Source organism: Mustela erminea, chromosome 15 (genome assembly GCF_009829155.1).
Source record: "Mustela erminea isolate mMusErm1 chromosome 15, mMusErm1.Pri, whole genome shotgun sequence".
Classification (NCBI taxonomy): domain Eukaryota; kingdom Metazoa; phylum Chordata; class Mammalia; order Carnivora; family Mustelidae; genus Mustela; species Mustela erminea.
Genome location: NC_045628.1, coordinates 18,459,901 through 18,477,459, shown reverse-complemented (window position 1 = coordinate 18,477,459; position 17,559 = coordinate 18,459,901). Strand labels below are relative to the sequence as shown.

The window sequence follows — 17,559 nt, the reverse complement described above, 5'->3', positions numbered from 1 at the left end:
TTTCCTTTGCCTTTCTTAAAACAAAACAAAACAAAACAAAACAAAAAAACAAATATTATATTTGAATATATAACTTGTGTGTGATCAAAAAAATAAACATTGTAGAGGCACCTGGGTGGCTGAGTGGGTTAAGTCTCTGCCTTCGGCTCAGGTCATGATCTCAGGGTCCTGGGATCGAGCCCCGCATCAGGTTCTCTGCTCAGCAGGGAGCCTGCTTCTTGCTCTCTCTCTGCTTGCCTCTCTGCCTACTCGTGATCTTTCTCTCTGTGTCAAATAAATAAATAAAATCTTAAAAAAAAAAAAAGTATTGTAGTGAAATACATAGGAGAAAAAAACCTGTGGTATCTCATCTGTAATGCACAGTTGTCAAAAGGTTAGCATCCTTGGGGCACCTGGGTGGCTCAGTAGGTTAAAGCTTCTGCCTTAGGCTCAGGTCATGATCCCAGGGTCCTGGGATCGAGTCCTGCATCAGGCTCTTTGCTCAGCAGGGAGCCTGCTTCCTCCTCTCTCTCTGCCTGCCTCTCTGTCTAATAAATTAAAAAAAAAAATCTAAAAAAAAGAAAAAAAAAGGTTAGCATCCTTAGTCACAAGTGAGCTCTTATAAATTGGTAACAAAGACACTAATATTCAAAGGGAAATGAAAAAAAGAACTTAATGAGGAAATTCAAATGATATAAATGACTAATGAGGATATGGAAGATGCTTGAGCTCAACATTAACAGAAGAAAACTAATTCCTTATGAATATCACATTGTGAAGGATTAAAAATAGTGATAGCTAATGTTCCTGTGATTGTAGGAAAGAGCGCTCACCTACAGATACTGAGCAGAACAACTGACTATGACTGTGCGTTTGGGGTAATTTGGCAGTTATCACTCAAAATTTAAATTTTGTATACCCTTTTCTTGGTGATTCCAGCTTTTAGGAGAGTATCCCAACATGTGTGTGTGTGTGTGTCTATGTATAATGTACATACATATTCATTGCACAGAAAAGAATTGCAGCTAATGTAAACATCTATTAATATCTATTGAATGATAAATTATGGATAATCACAAGTGGACATTAAACCAGGAGGGGAAAGCTATCTAACCAAATTAGGACAAATAACCTACAGCATTTATTAAAGGAAAAAACAAGTTGTAGCCTAAGCAAAACACACACACACACACACACACACACACCAGTTTATGTATGAATATACCCCAAAACAAAGTGCATAGAGTGCCATTAATAGTAGATAAGCTTGAGTAAAATTAGGAGGAGGAAAGCCAAAGCAGGGAGGTGTGGCTGAGCTGGAGGGCCAGAGCCACTTAGCTGTGGGCTGGGGAGGAGGCTGGGGAGCTGGAAAGGGCCTGAGAGGTTTTCCTGCTTGCAAATTAACAAGCTGGCATGTTCCTGTTCCACTGTGGCTGACAGAAGCCAAGAGACTCCCCCAACAGCGAGCAAGCGGCATGAGCGTGGAGCTGGTTACCCTGCTCCTCACAGGGGGTGGTCTCCAGGGGGCCTGCACCTGTTGCACTCTGGGGGGCAGGGCACGTTTCAGGGTGGCGGGAAGGGGCTGCCTCTCTGTAGCAAGCCAAGACAAACCTGCTCTTTGTACTGGGAGAAACTCTCCTTCAGGGTTGCTTGTTGGGAGCATGAACACAGCTGGACAAATGGCCCAAGTAAAGGGTAGTCAAGGCTTGCATTTTGGGCATGCGGAGTAAACACATAGAAACAGGACACTGGGGAAGGTGGATGACTTCTCCCTACGGGGGGTGGGGGAGATGGGAGAGAGGTTAGAAGTCAAAACATACTTTACAAATTCCTGTGTCTTTTGAATTCTTGGCAAAGATGATTTTTTAAAAAATGAATTAGAATTTTTTATTTACTTTGTGATAAGTATGTGATTATATATGATTTAGAAACACTGAGGTGAAGCCCTTGTGATTGTACTCTTCTGGGCTTTTCTGTGTGATAATTTTTCAGGGCTCTTGGGTTTGGTTCCGGCAGCAATAAAGACAGGCAATCTTGTTGTTCTTTATCTTAATGATTCCAACTTTCCTGTAGACCCTTCATGATCTGGCCCCTTCTTCTTTGGCGTCATATGTTTTTCTCCCCATTTGGAAGGGTCGGTTTTTGATCTTGAACTATCATGTATGAAATGAGTCCTCCCTCACAGCTTATCCTGGGAACTACTGAGGTGCCCTAAACTACCTTCAGAGCCAGGAACTACTTCCTTAAAGTCATCTCTGAGTCAGAGATGGTCATGTCTGTAAGGACATATGGAAACGTCATTTCGCTCTTGGACTGTTGTGACACTCTGTTGGTCATGTTTCCACTTTTGTCTTCATTGGAAGCCATTTTCCATATGGCTTCCAACGTAATGTCCTAGAGATGAAGCTGGGAACACTGCCCTTCTAAACTAGTTCAGAACTTCAGGTTCAAGTGATGGGAACATAACTAAAATTGTGCTAGGCTGAAATTGGAATGCTTGGAGTCCATGGAGGTCTCCTGAGGGACACTGAAGACAAGGGAAGGGAAGAGATGCAGATGGTCTGAAAAAAAAATAAAATAAGAAAATGCAGACCAGAATGCTTACAGATCTCTTACTATGTGGCATTAGGATTTTTTTTTTTTTTTTTCCCCGCTGCAAGTAGGCTTCTTCCTATAGCAGAAAATATGACTGCGAGGTATCTTACCCCCAAGGGGAGAAACTGACCCAAGTCTCCTGGTTGCAAGTTAAAAAAATTCTAGAAAGAGGACCACCTTCTAGATTGGCAGTGTTTTCAGTAACTATGAAGAAGAGCCGGGTTGGGGAAGGAAAAGGCGGAGGTCGGAGCAGAAACGTTCAGCTCATCCTACAAACCATTCCAGTGGTGTTCGATACATATTTTAGGACATCTTTCACGGCTTCCCAGTGCTTGCAGAAAAAGTTCAAACTCCCATGGATTGCATTAAAATTTCTCAGTTATATGGCTCCTGCCTTCTTTTCCAGACTCCTCTCCTTGGCTCCACTCTTTCTCATCTCTTCCCTCCCCTTTGCGAGAGGTCATCCACCTTCCCTTGTGTCCTGTTTCTATGTGTTTACTCGGCATGCCCAAAATGCAAGGCCCTGACTACCCTTTACTTGGGCCATTTGTTCCGTTGTGTTCATGTTCCCAACAAGCAGCCCTGAAGGAGAGTTTCTCTCAGGGCAAAAACAGGATTGTCTTGGCTTGCTACAGAAGTGGCAACCCCTTCCTCGCCCCTCAAATGTCCCCACCCCCACCCCCCAGAGTGCAACAGGTGCAGGCCCCCTGGAGAGCATCCCCAGTGAGGAGCAGGGTAACCAGCTCCACGCTCATGCGCTTGCTTGCTGTTGGGGGAGTCTCTTGGCTTCTGTCAGCCTCAGTGAAACAGTAACACTCCAGCTTGTTAATTTGCAAGCAGGAAAACCTCTCAGCCCTTCCCAGCTCCCCAGCCTCCTCCCCAGCCCACAGCTAAGTGGCTCTGGCCCTCCAGCTCAGCCACACCTCCCTGCTTTGGCTTTCCCCAATGAAATAGACCTTTTCATACTTCCTACCTGCTCTTCCTTCTGTCTCATCTGGACAATCTGAGTCCAGATTTGTTTTGTTACTCATCAACTTTGTGAATTCAGATAAATTTTACCCTAAAAACCCCAGCTTTTTATTTATAAACTTGAAATATATTCTATCTTGTATTTTTGTTGTTGTTGTTGTTGTTGGTAAGGAGCCTGTAAACCAAGCACCTAGTTAAAATATCGTCTGACCACCCCCCCGCCCCCCCACTTATCTCTCCAAGAAAAGGAAATTATTTCTTTCCCTGTGGTCCTGCAGAACTGAGTACGTACTTCCTTCATAGCACTTTGTCACATTAATTAAATTTTTTACAAGGCTAAAATTTCCAGGGGTGCTCACCATGGGGAAACTGGGGATGGAGCAAAACCTATAGAAGACAGAGTGGGCAGAGAGAGAGGAAGCAAGTCTTCTGTGAAACTGTTCAAGCAGCAGTGTCAAAGGTTGCTTAAAATTGTTATTTATTTTATACTTTCTGTCTTTTGTACCAGTTAAATCCCTTGCAGGTTTTTGCCCATTAGAGTTAGGTTATGATTTTTTTCCCCCCCACAGATATCTGGGTGACTAAAAGAAGCTCCAGTTTCTTTTAGTGTGTGCGTTAAACAAACATGGTGGCGGTGGGAGTTCCCATAGCAGAGCTGGTGACATGTCAAGTCATAGTGTTGATGTTTAATACATTGTTTCTAGGTACATAAAAACGTCCTGGAGATTTTTTGTGAGTTATGAGCATCAGTCACCCTTCTGTACCCAAAACCACTCTGCCTGTTCACCCACAGTTTCAAAGGCTGGCTTCATTGGCTGGGCTTTTCCATGGTCACGTAATCAGAATTCCTGAGACCCTTGTGTATAACTTGTTGATCAAACCATCCTTTCTTGCTACCCCCTTCATTAAAGCATGAGCTGAAGTACTTCGGCTGCAAGAAACACAAACTAATTTGGTCTGTTTAATACAAAAATAATTTATTAGAAATGTTTATTTTTTATTTTATTATTATTATTTTTATTATTAGAAGCCTTTAGATATGTCTCACAAAACCCTCAAATTATCAATAATCATTGGGCTCCAGAAAAGAACTAAAGCAGGATCTCTGGGGAGCCTGGACAGTTTTCCTTCATTTTTCTACTCTGTACATTCTGCCTTTTGTCTCCAGGGCACCTCACTCCTAAATTATGTATAAGGCAACTCTGGTGGTGAGAGACTTGACTTTTTCTGTGTTCCATTTCTCATTCTCAGATGCAATAATCTAGTTGGTTCTGTTTTACCGCATGTTCACATTCAGTGGAACAAACTCTAATCAGATGTGACGTCCCATGACACACATGTGCTACAGGGGCCTCTCTCGTGGAGCTGTTGATAGAGCAGTTCTCAGAGGAAAGCGAAGTTCGTATGAGGTGGGCTGATCCCACAGGAATCGTACCCTGAGAAGTCATTCTGGCCTGAGCTCCATTGATGAATGAGAATTTCTTCTCTCTCCCTGCCCCTAGCGCCCCCCCACCCCCCAGCAAGGTCTTAAGCCCATATACATGAGTGGTTACAAATAGATAAATAATCCCTAATTTTTTGGCCAGGTGGTTCAGAATCTCAGCTTCTGCCTGGCTTGGAGGAGCTGTAATGCATGGGCCTGGTTTCCTTTAGAGAAATAGTGCTGGTGATCTTTTTTAGGAGAGTCAGTGAAAGAGCAATGAGTAATTCTGGGGCTCGTTTAGAGCTGAGGGGATGAGGGGCGCCTGGTGGCTCAGTTGCTTAAGTTGCATGACCTGCCTTTGGCTCAGGTCATGGTCCCAGTGTCCTGGGATCAAGCCCGCCTTGGACTCCCTGCTGCCGGGAGCCTGCTTCTCCTTCTCCCTCCGCCATCCCCCAGCTTGAGCTCTCTGTCTTGCTCTTTCTGTCAAATAAAGAAATAAAATCTTTAAAAAAAGGAACTGAGGGGATGAGATTGCAATTCTTTTTTTTTTTTTTTTGGTAGTTAAGTAGCATGTTATATATCTATATATTAACATATATAGATGTATGTGTAAGTGTGTATATCTACATCCATCCATCCATCATCTGTCATCTAGCTACCTACCTACCTATCGTCTATCTACCTATCTACCTATTACCTATCTACTTACCTGTCAATTTATCAATTACTTATCTATCTACCTATCTACCTATCACCTATCTACCTCTCTCTCTCCCTATCATCTGTCTATCCAACTATCTATCTATTTATCTATCTAAAGTATGTAGGCCTTTTGTCTCCTGAGCTGGTTAATGTGTTGCAGAGCATTTTGACTCCTAATTCATGACTGTAAGTTGGGGAAAGCATTCTGTTTAGCAGACCTTTCTCTGCTTTATAGACATAGAATATATACATGCATATCAGAAATGCTTGTTGGGGTGCCTGGGTGGCTCAGTGGGTTAAGCCTCTACTTTCAGCTCAGGTCATGATCTTGGGGTCCTGGGGTTGAGCCCCGCATTGGATTCTCTGCTCAGGAGGGAGCCTGCTTCCCCCTCTCTGCCTGACTCTCTGCCTACTTGTGATCTCTCTCTCTACCAAATAAATAAAGAAAATCTTTTTTTTTTTTTTTAAAGAAATGCTTGTTATTGGTTATATGTAAAGATTTAAGTATGAGATGTATAAATGTTGATCAATCACGGCTGGAAAGACAACTATGAGTATATTACCTATTGAAGGATCAATGATGCCATTTATATACATGAGACATAGCATTACTGTTCTACCTGTGAGTATTATGTCTAAATTTGTAGATTGCCGAATGCTATAATTTTTATTGAATCCAGAACCAAAAGAATATATTATAGCTGAAACACTTAATAAATACTCTTCTGAAAATTTTTTTTATTTCAATGAATAATATCAATATATACTTTTACAGGACAATGCTTGTATTTAATAAAAGTGGATGAATCTATAACTTCCAGCAATACATTATTATGAGGAATATTTATAAAAATGTATAATAATCACTAATACTATTTTAAAAGATTTATCGGAACAGTTTTGAATGTCCTCAGTGATATGCTTATCCTAGTTCTATATTTGAAACTATCTCTGAGCGTGAGTGGCTCAGCCCATTAAGAGTCTGACTTTTGGTTTTGGCTCAGAGCATGATCTCAGGGTTGTAAGGTCAAGCCCCATGTGGGGCTCTGTGCTCAATGGGGAGTCTGCTTGAGATTCTCTCTCTCCCTCTCCCCACATGTGTACATGCTCTCTCTTCAAATAAATATATCTTAAAACCTACCTCATTAATTTTAAGCCATGAAAGTATCTTCTTAGTTTTCTTACAAAATATTTATGTACAAATAGGAAGAAAAGGGAGGAGATGAATGCTTTATTAAAGATCTTTGCTTCACGCACTATGTTAGTTGTGTACAGCACACTGGGAAACAAGGCGAAGGTGATCCTTTCCCTGTTGGAGCTTACAATCTCAGAAAAAAATAAAATTAAATAGAATCAATTAAATGCACAGAAGCAAATGTTCAGGTAAGCACCAGGATGCAGGGCAATATCAGGGACTGTTAGGGATTCCTTCAGGGTTGGCAGAAGTTAGAAAGGAGTAGACATGACCCTGTTAAACAAGTTGTAGCACAACAGCTTTCACTGAGTTGAAACGACCTTTTAATTATTTCTTATCGTTAATAGGATCCCAAATGCAATGTGATTGTTCCTGTAGTCACAGTCTAGTTAGAGTCAAGAAAACATCCAAAATGGTAGTCCAGATGATTACAGATCTTAGGAAAGTACAGGCTTTCTTGAATGTGGCTCCTTTCCCAGGCAGAAGGAATCTCCCTCTTCTTGAGAGCAGGTCTTCTGCTTTTCTTTTCGCCCCTCCCCCACCTCTTGTGCTTCTAGCTCAGGGATGGCTCCTTCTCAGGTTCTTTTGAAGAGCTTCTCCTCTGCTCATTTCCTATCTCTAAGCTTTGTCTTTGGTTGGTGCTTCTCACCCAGCAGCGACTGAGTATGCGCAAGGGGGACATTGAACAAGGTTTGAAGACACAATGGGGAGGGGTTGCTACTGGCATCCAGGGGGCGGAGTTCAAGAATGCTGCTAAAATATTCTGCCACATGTAGGACAGCTCTCCTGCAAAAACCCAAAACCAAACCGAAAGAAAAAACCCAAACCAAAAACAACACTAAAACCCCCCAAAACAAAAAAAAAAAAATTGTGTAGCCTAAGGGTGAGAAACCCTCTAAATTTAATAAACTAAATTCTTCCCGTAGATGGTCTCCCTGAAACAGTATTTTAGTTTCAAACTCCCAGATTCACAGCTTCAACTTGGATCTCTTTCCTAGCCTCCTTGCAAAGCCATTCCTCCTCCTGCATTCTGTGCTTTCTCGGTTTCTGATCCTGGTACCCTGTGTGCATCCAGTTTCTCCAGCTGAGATCTGAGTGTTGTCTTTAATTCTCTTTCTTTCTTATCTGCTGAATCCCATCCAAGACAGCCAAGTTATCTCCCACCTTCAGTGGATGTCTAATCTAACTACTTCTCTTCGCTTTTACTTAAATCCTTACTCTCATTTGCAATACAGAAATACTGATTCTCAAAATAGCCATTTGGTGAACTTGTGAGAACAAATCAAATCATGTTACTCCCCTACTGCCCTTTCTTCATTGTGAGAATCCCTCCTAAGTGTGACCTACGAGGGGGTTGTGTGAACCTACCTTATCTCCAGTTTTTCTCCCCGTGGTTCACATACAGGACTTATTTCCTTTTCTTTTTATCTTTGGTTTTCAGTAGTTTGATTGTAATGTATTTAGGCATGATTTTCTTGTGTATTTATTGTGGTTGGGGTTCAGTGAGCTTTTGAAATCTGCCAGTTTGTGGTTCTTAGCAGATTTGGGAATTTATAGTTTTTATTTCATGGAGTACTTTGTCTGCCGTATTTTCTCTTTTTGTCTTCTGGGACTCCAGTCTGATAGGTTAGATTTTCTGAATTCTCCCACAGCTCCCTGAGGCATTATTTATGTCTGTCTGTCTGTATGTACTTATAATTTTTAGATTGGATACTTTGTATTGGTCTCTCCTAAAGTTCTCTGACTCTTTTTTCTGTCATTTCTATTTAGCTATCAAGCCCACCCAGTAAAGTTTTTATTTTGCATATTATATTTCTCAGTTACTGAATTTCCATTTTGTATTTCTTAGTAGTTTCCTTTTTCCTCCTGAGATTTCTTACTCTATAATTTTCAGAGCACACATTCCTTTTACTTCATTGAACAGAGTCCTAATAGCTCTTTGGAGTCCTTCCCTGTTTATTCTAACATCTGGATCATCTCATGTTGGTCTGAATTATTGCCTTATCTCTTGAAAATGGGTCGCATTATACAGATTCTTCATACGTCCAGTTATTTTAAATTGCCCCCTGAACACCTTGAATGTTATGTTATTGGTATCTCTGGATTTGATTATATTCCTCCAAAGAGTGTTAATCTGTTTGTCTTCAGAGAGTACTACTCTGATTGGATTCAAACTGTCAATTGTGCCTCTTGGGAAGCTACTGCAGTTTTAATCACATCCTTTTTCCTTAGCTTGCAAATGGCGGGACAACTTAGAGTCAGCCCTGGCCGTGTGAGAGGTAGTTCAGAGCTTAGCCAGAGATTTGTGCAGAGTGTCTGTACAGCAGTTGGGGTTCCCTCTCTCTGGCCCTGTCTTGGTTGGTGTCCCTCCCTCACTTTCCAGCCACTGTGATTGCCTGGATTTCTATCTTCTAGTGCTTTGGTCCTAAGAAGATTGAGATTTTTGTTTTGTTTTGTTTGTTTTTTATATGGGAATTTCGTCACTTTATAGATGGGCTGCCCTCAGACTAAAAGCCACAGAGATGGGAAAAGAACCCTATGGCTTTTCCCTTCCAAATAGTGACTCCCTTCCAGACTCTTTTCTCTTTGGTCTACTTTCTACAGCTTTCAGGTCATCGCATGTCACATTTTGTCCAGAGTTAATGGTTGTGCTCTGTTGGTGGCACCATCATACTCCGAGTGGGGCCCTTCTCCCTGTCTCTTGGACATAGAAGGTTATTACCACTTCAGGGCAAGAAACCGGAGAGGACACTGAGCCAGTGCTATGAGACCTCCACTTAATATCAAGTCCTTTTGCATAAAATAAATGAAGCATAAAAGAGAGTGGCATGATTTAGCTTGCTGTAACCTAGGCACTATTAGTACAGTTGTAGGGGCTGGATCTCTTTCCATGGCAGGGCACCTGGGCTGTGGTAGATCGAGGCTTTACTCTGAGCTGGGGAATGATGGTGGCATCCACAAGTCCTGTGTCCTTGCGTCATTAAATTTGGTTCCAGCAGGAGAGAGAAAGCTTTGCTTTCCCGGAGGCCCCAGCAAATATCTTTTTGCATTTCTTTCTTGCGACTGGCTGCCTATTTTTGAATCAGTCACCCTGCCAGCAGTGACTGCTATGTTTTAACCAGTGTAGACTCATCATTATATATATGTATAAATTGTGTATGCGTATTGGTCTCATTTGAATTGCATGTATGTGAGTGAGGGACAGGTGAAACTGAAGGAAATTCCCGGGGGAACAGATGCCCACCAGTTCCCAGCAGATCCAATGCCATTGTCATGATTCTTGCTGGATTCATGGACCTCAGTACTTTTTATTCTAGCTAGGTGAAGGAATACATTTGACTCAGTCAGAACCTTTTCACCATATAACATTTTACAAACTCCTATCACTGTCAGAATTTATGGCAAGAAGACAATCTCAGAAAAGATAGGAGGAGCAAGTTTACCTGTATATCCTTCCTACTTTTAATTCCAAGGTCTTGTTTTCGTCTGTTGAGCATTTGATATTTTATGACTTGTAACATCTACTCTGGTGATCCTGACATATATCTTGATCTCGGTGTCTTGGTACCAAGGGCTTTTTTCTATGTCAGCCATCAATAAAGCTGGTTTGAGATACAAATATAAAAATCCGGTAAGTTGACTGGGGGAGAGTAAATGGTCGAAACAAAAGGAGAATGTATAGTATCAACTAGCTGTTCTAGTGGAAAGCTCTTCTTTATTATAAAATAAGGCACAGAAATATAATACCCTTGACTTTAAACCTATTTGATTAATCACAACTCATTACAATCATTGTTATTGAAGCCCAGATTGTCCTATGTTTAGGCAGTAGAAATCGATTGAAATTGACTGCTGGGTTAGACCAAATTGTGTCCCTCCTAACCACCCCCCCACCTCTGAATTCATAAGTTGAAGCCCCAGAACCCAATACGGCTCTATTTAGAGATAGAGCCTTTAAGGAAGGAGGGAAGGTTAAAGATGGTCATGGGGATGGGTCCTACTCCATGGCTGATGATCCTATATAAAGAGAGAGGAGATAGCAGGACACATGTGCAAAGAAAAGGCCATGGAAGGACACAGAGAAAGTGGCTGTCTGCAAGACAAGGAGAGAGTTCTCAAGAGATACCTAGCTTGCCAACAAGCTTGGACTTGATCTTGGACTTCCAATGTCCAGAGCTGTGAGAAAATAAATTTCTGTTGTTAACTGTCCAGTCTGTGGTATTTTGTGACAGCCCTAGCAGACTGGCATAGCTCCGGAATCCTTTTCATTTGACCCTACTAGTTCTTTGATAGCTTCTTTGCTACCTTGTGGACAAGAGGCTTTAGCTAATGTAGCATCTTCTGTATTTCCTGCTCCAGACCTAGAATGAGGCATTTCGTTAAGAAGCACCCATTTCTTCTTGAGAGAAATGATGCTGCAAGATGATAATCTGGGCACAAGGATGCCCTTTGCCCCTCAGTTGGCCATTTGTTTCTAGGCCTTTTCAGAGAAGCTAGGGAATATGTGTATTTAAAGGTAAAATTTTTCATACTTTCATATTGATACTTCAATTCAAATTCAAGATTAAAGAATTTTACTCTACTTTTTCTTTATGTCTCTCCTTTCTTCCACATTAAAAAAATCCTGATTTTCAAAGATACAGGATAGAATTAGAGAGTAGAATTTGAATACTCTATAATTATTTGTCTTATCCCATAGTATACTCCTAACAGTAGTAGCATAACATAAAATATAGTTTTAGTACTTTTCCTGTTTTCTTCTTCCATGGCAATGTTTATTGTTACTGCCTTTTAAATCCTTTCATTTTTTGATTTTTCAAAAATTTCTTATTTTTTTCCTACCTTTTCCTGTCCTAAGGCATTTCCTTTGTGTGACTGGCTCCTGTGTTCCTTCATTTGCAGTTTTGATCTCAGGATTCTGTCTTTCATCTTTACTTCTTTCCTGAGTATAGTCGCCTCAGAGCTGAGGTTTTCTGATTCTAATTTGTGTTATTCCTTCATGTTTTCTTTCATTACCTTTTTGTTTTTTTTTAGGTATGTATCTTCCTGCATGCTTTCTTTGTCAGTGGGGATATTCTATTCCTTATTGTCTTTTTTATTGTAATAACTCTGTGTGATATTTTTTTGTTGTTCATTTTATATGAAGTGAGTATTGTTTCTGGACATTTAGATTGAGACAGATTTCATGAAAGCTTTTCTAACTTTACAGAACTAGTTCTGTTTGCTGTAACATTTAAAAATATGGGTGCTTATTTTCTGAAATTTCTTGGCTTTATTTCCCTTCTCACATTGGTCTCGACCTTCTTTATCTATGCTTCTTGGATCCCTATTCTGTTGAATTCTGATCCCATTAACAGAAGTTTCTCTTCTGTGTGGAGTTCTGTCCTAGAAAAGAGCCTGCTTGAAAGTTTTGAAAGTTCATAGAGGTCCAGATTGCTCCTGACTATTCAGTTGTCTCTATAGTGGGTCCTTTGCACATACCCCAAATATAGAGGGCCAATTGCAGCCTGTTTCAGCTGCAATTCTCAAATTGGCCCGCTGTCCTTTCCTATGAATTCTTTTGGCTATTTTGGGGGTTCTCCTGTACTCAGGTTCTTCAGACATTATCCCACTGATTCACTCTCCTGCCTGCTGTCCAGACTGATACCGTGAAAATCTATGCCTGTTGCTGGTTTCCCCCAACCCTGTTTATATTCTGAAATTATGGGAGTACTCTATCATCTAGTTTTGTTATATTTCTTGGATTTATTTTCTAGTTGTTCTATCTGGTTCATGTGGGGAATCGGAGATAATGAAAACCATGCCGTCATGGCTGCCATTTCCAGAATGCCTCCCAGTGCTCCTATTTTAACACTTTAAAAAAAAAATACACAAGCAGGGAGATGGCTGTAACAGTTTCTCATGTTGGAGAACAGACAAGGAGACCTGTTCACCGATTCTGCTCCTTCTGGATGAGAGAAGAGGAGGAGAGAAGAGGAAAACCCCCACAATTCTGGTTGAAGTTCCCTTCCGCAAGGAGCCTGCTGTTTTATTTTTAATTTCATTCATTTTTAGTAATTGAATTCTTACAGAGCTTGATTTTTTCATCCGGGAACATGAGCCTGGGCCACGTCCACTTGCTGTTCGATAGCCTAGTCATGCCATCTTCTTTGAAGCCAGGCTTTGAGATGTTTTAAAAATGAGTCTTGTTACCTCCCTGGTATTTATTCGGGCTGCATCTGGCTTTGCTTTCTTAGGATGCTTGTTCTATGGGGGAACTGTAGCTTCCCACGTTGGGCATTTTATCAACAAGCAGCTTATTATGTCCTTTGTGCTTATACTGTGAGCAAAATGTAAGATATGGTCCTTTCCCTGAGGGCATTTGGTTCTTCTCGTCTGTCTTTTGGATACAGGAAGCCAGGAAACCAGTGTCTTGTGGGCTCCTCCCCTCCCCTGCTACCCCCACTCTGAATACTGATAAAAATACTGTGCCAATTAAACGTAACTAGGTCTTTGAATTACAGGCCCACTTTGGTTTGGAGTTAGTGTTACACTGTCATTATCAGCTTCCAAGATTCTAAATGAAAGTCTGGATTAATCAGTGCAGATCCGCATCAATGCGAGGGATGTATTTGCTCTTGAGTGGTCTACATTGGTCTACACTGCTGTCCATTGATTACTCAGAGTTGTGAGACGTGATGGGTTCTCTCCCACATTATGTTTAAGATAGCAGTCAAGATAACTTGTAGTATCTTTCTAATTGTACTTCTCACCGTTTTGTTTTTGAGTTAAACTTGGATGGTTCTTAACCAAAAATTTAGTATCTTTCAAGTGACCAAACAGATGACTTCTTTCAAGGAGAAGAAAACTCCCAAGCAAGAATAAAAAATGGCCAGTTATGTTTGTAGGTAAACTATAGATTTAAGACTACAGCGTTCTTCTCAGTAGAGTGATGGTGAAGAAGATAGCTCTGGAATCATTGCCAATTTTCAGATACCTCCTCCATTATTTTGCAGTGCATAGGTATGTGACATCGGACAGTTTTCATTCTGTCTCCATTTCCTCATATGTAGAATGTGGTAGTAATGTTCCCTACATCATAGGGTTAATGTGATAATTAAATGAGATAATGTACGTACATAGTAGATCCTCAACTATTGGTTTGATGGGTAAAAAGATTGAGTGTCGGGGCTTTTTAAAGCACTGTACTCGCCAACTGGGATATAAAAATGAGCAAACATTGGGATGTCTGGGTGGCTCAGCCAGTTAAGTGTCCAACCTTTGGTTTTGGCTCAGCTCATAATCTGAGGGTCCTGGGATTGAGCCCCAGGTTGGGCTCCATGTTCAGCAGGGAGTCTGCTTGTCTCCCTCTCCCTTTGCCCCTCCCCCTGCTTATGCACTCTGTCTCTATAATAAATAAATAAATCTTAAAATAAATAATCAAAATTCCTCCACTTGGAGCTTTATGGTTAGATGAGGAGACTAATTAATTAGCAATCACAGGAAGGAATATAACATTGTCACCACAGTAAATGCAATAGAGAGGCATGAGACACTTCAGGGGCACATAATAGGGACAGGAGCTGTGTGGGAGGTTAAGGAAAGTTCCCACCAGAAGACCAAGGTCAAATGTAAAGAAACGTAGATGGGAATGAATTAGGAGAAGGTGTGTGTTTGTCACATGTGTGGGTGAGCACAAGTAGGATGAGAGTGTTCCAGTCAGGGAGGTTAGCATGGAGAGTGACTCTGAGGCAAGTGGGTCGTTGGTGACTACAAGGAATTGAGAGGCCAGTGTGCGAAGGGAAGGGTGCAATGGGCGGTGCTACCCGGGATGAGGCTGGAGGAGGCAGGAGGGAAGGAATGGTCGCAACTTGGGTGCCTTTCTAGGCTATGTTTAGGAATGTGGTCTAGCAAACCATGTTAGGTGTTTGAATTCTGGAGAGACATTTGCAAAAATCTATTATTGTTGTCTTGGGTTTCTAAAAAAAGTTTTATTTATTTACTTGAGGTGGGGAGGGGCAGAAGGAGGGAGAGAATCTCAAGCAGACTCCCTGCTGAGCATGGAACCCACCAGTGGGCTCCATCTCGCCACCCTGAGATCATGATGTGAGCCGAGATCAAGAGTCAGCCATTACTGGGCTGAGCCACCCAGGTGCCCCGGTTGTTGTTCTTTTATTATTAGTTTTGTTCCTTAGCAGTCCTTCGCAGACTAAATATGTTATATACATTAATGTTTATTTGTTGATTCTTTCTTCCAATCTCTATTATTGTTCTTCTCTGAATGCTTAATTCCTCATTTTTTCCACTTAGGAATAAGGCTGAGAAGATAGCTTTGTTTTCTTTCAATCAGCTTTACTATTTGAAGCAGAATTTGCTTTTGTATAACTTTAGGCAAGATAAATGAAAAACAATTGCCAAAATATTACCTACTGTGACACACATAAATATTTTATGCCTCATCGCCTTTGTGAAATGCTCAAATGCTGTCATTTGTTACTTGTCTAACTTAAGCCAAAGCCAAACTCATTAGAAATTTTGGTGTCCTGTGTTGGCAGGAAACTCACTGATTTCACGTGTTTTGATCTCACCCAGAACAAACTTTTGGAAATTTGAGGCCCGAGGTCGACTCTGCGTGACATGGGGGGAGTTTGACAGTGTGTGTGTACGTGCACGTGTATGTGCACACATACATGGATATTCTGTGTTTGCTGATCTTCTTTTGGTCAGTGAAGAGCTAACAGTCGTGCTGTGAAACTCCCCAGACATCAATAAGGGCACAACTCTGTTTCCTACCCTACGACAAGGAAATAATGTATGCAATTAGGACATGTAAATAAAATTGTCCTGACCTTTTCAAAAAAGCTGAGTAGCCTTGGGGTGCCCTGGGGCTCATGCCATGATGTTATCCTTGACGGGCACCGTCCACGCTGTGCCCCTTGAATTCTCCATTCTCTAGCAGCCCCACTGTGTATAAAGGTGCCTGCGCTGTCTTACTCTGTAATTTACCTTTTATCATTGGATGATAAACTTGGCTGGGTTTACTTTTTTTCTATTTGTATATTATTCTGGTATAAAATGAGGTTTTAGCTCATCTAGGATGAGAGTTGTTGATCATATTAGCATTTTTTTCTAACTACAACACCTCACATTTCATGTAATATGCCTCTCCCCAGAACTTTTCTGAATATGGTTGTAAAACTAAAAAGTACTTTTAAGGGGTACCTGGGTGGCTCAGTCAGTTAAGTGGCTGCCTCTGGCTCAGGTCACGATTCCAGGGTCTTGGCATCAAGTCCCACGTCAGGCTCCTCAGCAGGGAGCCTGCTTCTCCCTCTCCTTTTGCCCTCTTCCTGCTCGTGTGCTCTCCCTCTCTCTCTCACTGAAATAAAGAAATAAAATCTTTTTTAAAAAAAAAAAGTATTGGGGCGCCTGAGTGGCTCAGTGGGTTAAAGCCTCTGCCTTCAGCTCAGGTCATGATCTCGGGGTCCTGGGATCGAGCCCCACATCGGGCTCTTTGCTCAGCAGGGAGCCTGCTTTCCTTCCTCTCTCTGCCTGCCTCTCTGCCTACTTGTGATCTCTCTCTGTCAAATAAATAAAAATAAAATATTTAAAAAAAAAAAAGTATTTTAAATGGTAAGAATTGTCCCTAGCAAGCTAGGTAATGAGTAGAATTGCAGTGGTGGGTTTGGCCCATGAGGTTCGGGATTTCCTCATCACATTGTTAGTGCGGAAAATCGCTTACTCCACAAGGAGCATGAGCGTTGTGCGGAGCTGAGAAATCAGGTGAAGGGTCTTCATCTTATATGATGTACAAGATTTGATTTTTTTTCCCCCTCAGGAAAAATAATTGTTTTAGCCAATATACTTCTGTATAACATATTTAGATCGAATACTTTTGGCTGAATTAACAAAATAAGCAAAAATAAAAGTTTCCTGATTTAGCTCTATTTATGTAATAATTTGTTTTCTATTAATAGTCTATTTGTTAGTTAATAGTAATTAGTTAATTGGGTAACATACTTAATATTTGATCAATATGTTAATAAAATAGTTGAGCAAAGGGTTAATGGTTTAGGATATTTTGTTTCATGTAAATAAAATGTAAATGTGTTAATGGACAATACATATATATATATTTTTTTTTTCATATATGTATTTTTAATAGAAAGCGCTCTGGTAAATAAGTTTCTCACAGAGAATGTGAACCCCTTATATACAGTACTGATTATTATTAATATATTTTTTAAAGATTTTATTTATTTATTTGACAGAGATCACAAGTAGGCAGAAAGGCAGGCAGAAAGAGAGAGGAAGCAGGCTTCCTGCTGAGCAGAGAGCCCGATACGGGGCTCGATCCCAGAACCCTGGGATCACGACCTGAGCCGAAGGCAGAGGCTTTAACCCACTGAGCCACCCAGGCGCCCCAGTACTGATTATTAATGCCTGACATGTAGCATGTAATGATTTTTGAATGAATAAGTAATTATTTTGAAAAATACTGTATCTGTTTCAGGACCAGATCTTCAGGTTTGCATATCCAAAAAACCCGCGTGTTGCACTAGGAAGATGGAGGAGAGATACCAGATTGCAGCTCGCCAAGATATGCAGCAAGTGCTTCAAACATCCAGCTCGACATTGAAGTTTCTAATATCGCGAAATGCTGCGGCTTTTCAAGGTAAATGTATCTTTATTTCTGAAAGTAAGAAGACTTGTTATGCAG

General features: G+C 41.0%; 1 protein-coding gene across 5 annotated transcripts in view; it reads left to right on the top strand.

Moving 5' to 3' along the window:
- GPC5 (glypican 5) overlaps positions 1 to 17,559 on the top strand; it is a 1,399,440-nt gene that overhangs the window by 13,079 nt on the left and 1,368,802 nt on the right. For all 5 annotated transcript variants that reach the window (XM_032314680.1, XM_032314683.1, XM_032314682.1 and 2 more), the window contains exon 2: positions 17,353 to 17,514. In XM_032314680.1, the coding sequence (XP_032170571.1) occupies positions 17,353 to 17,514 (162 nt within the window). The remainder of the gene's footprint in view (positions 1 to 17,352; positions 17,515 to 17,559) is intronic.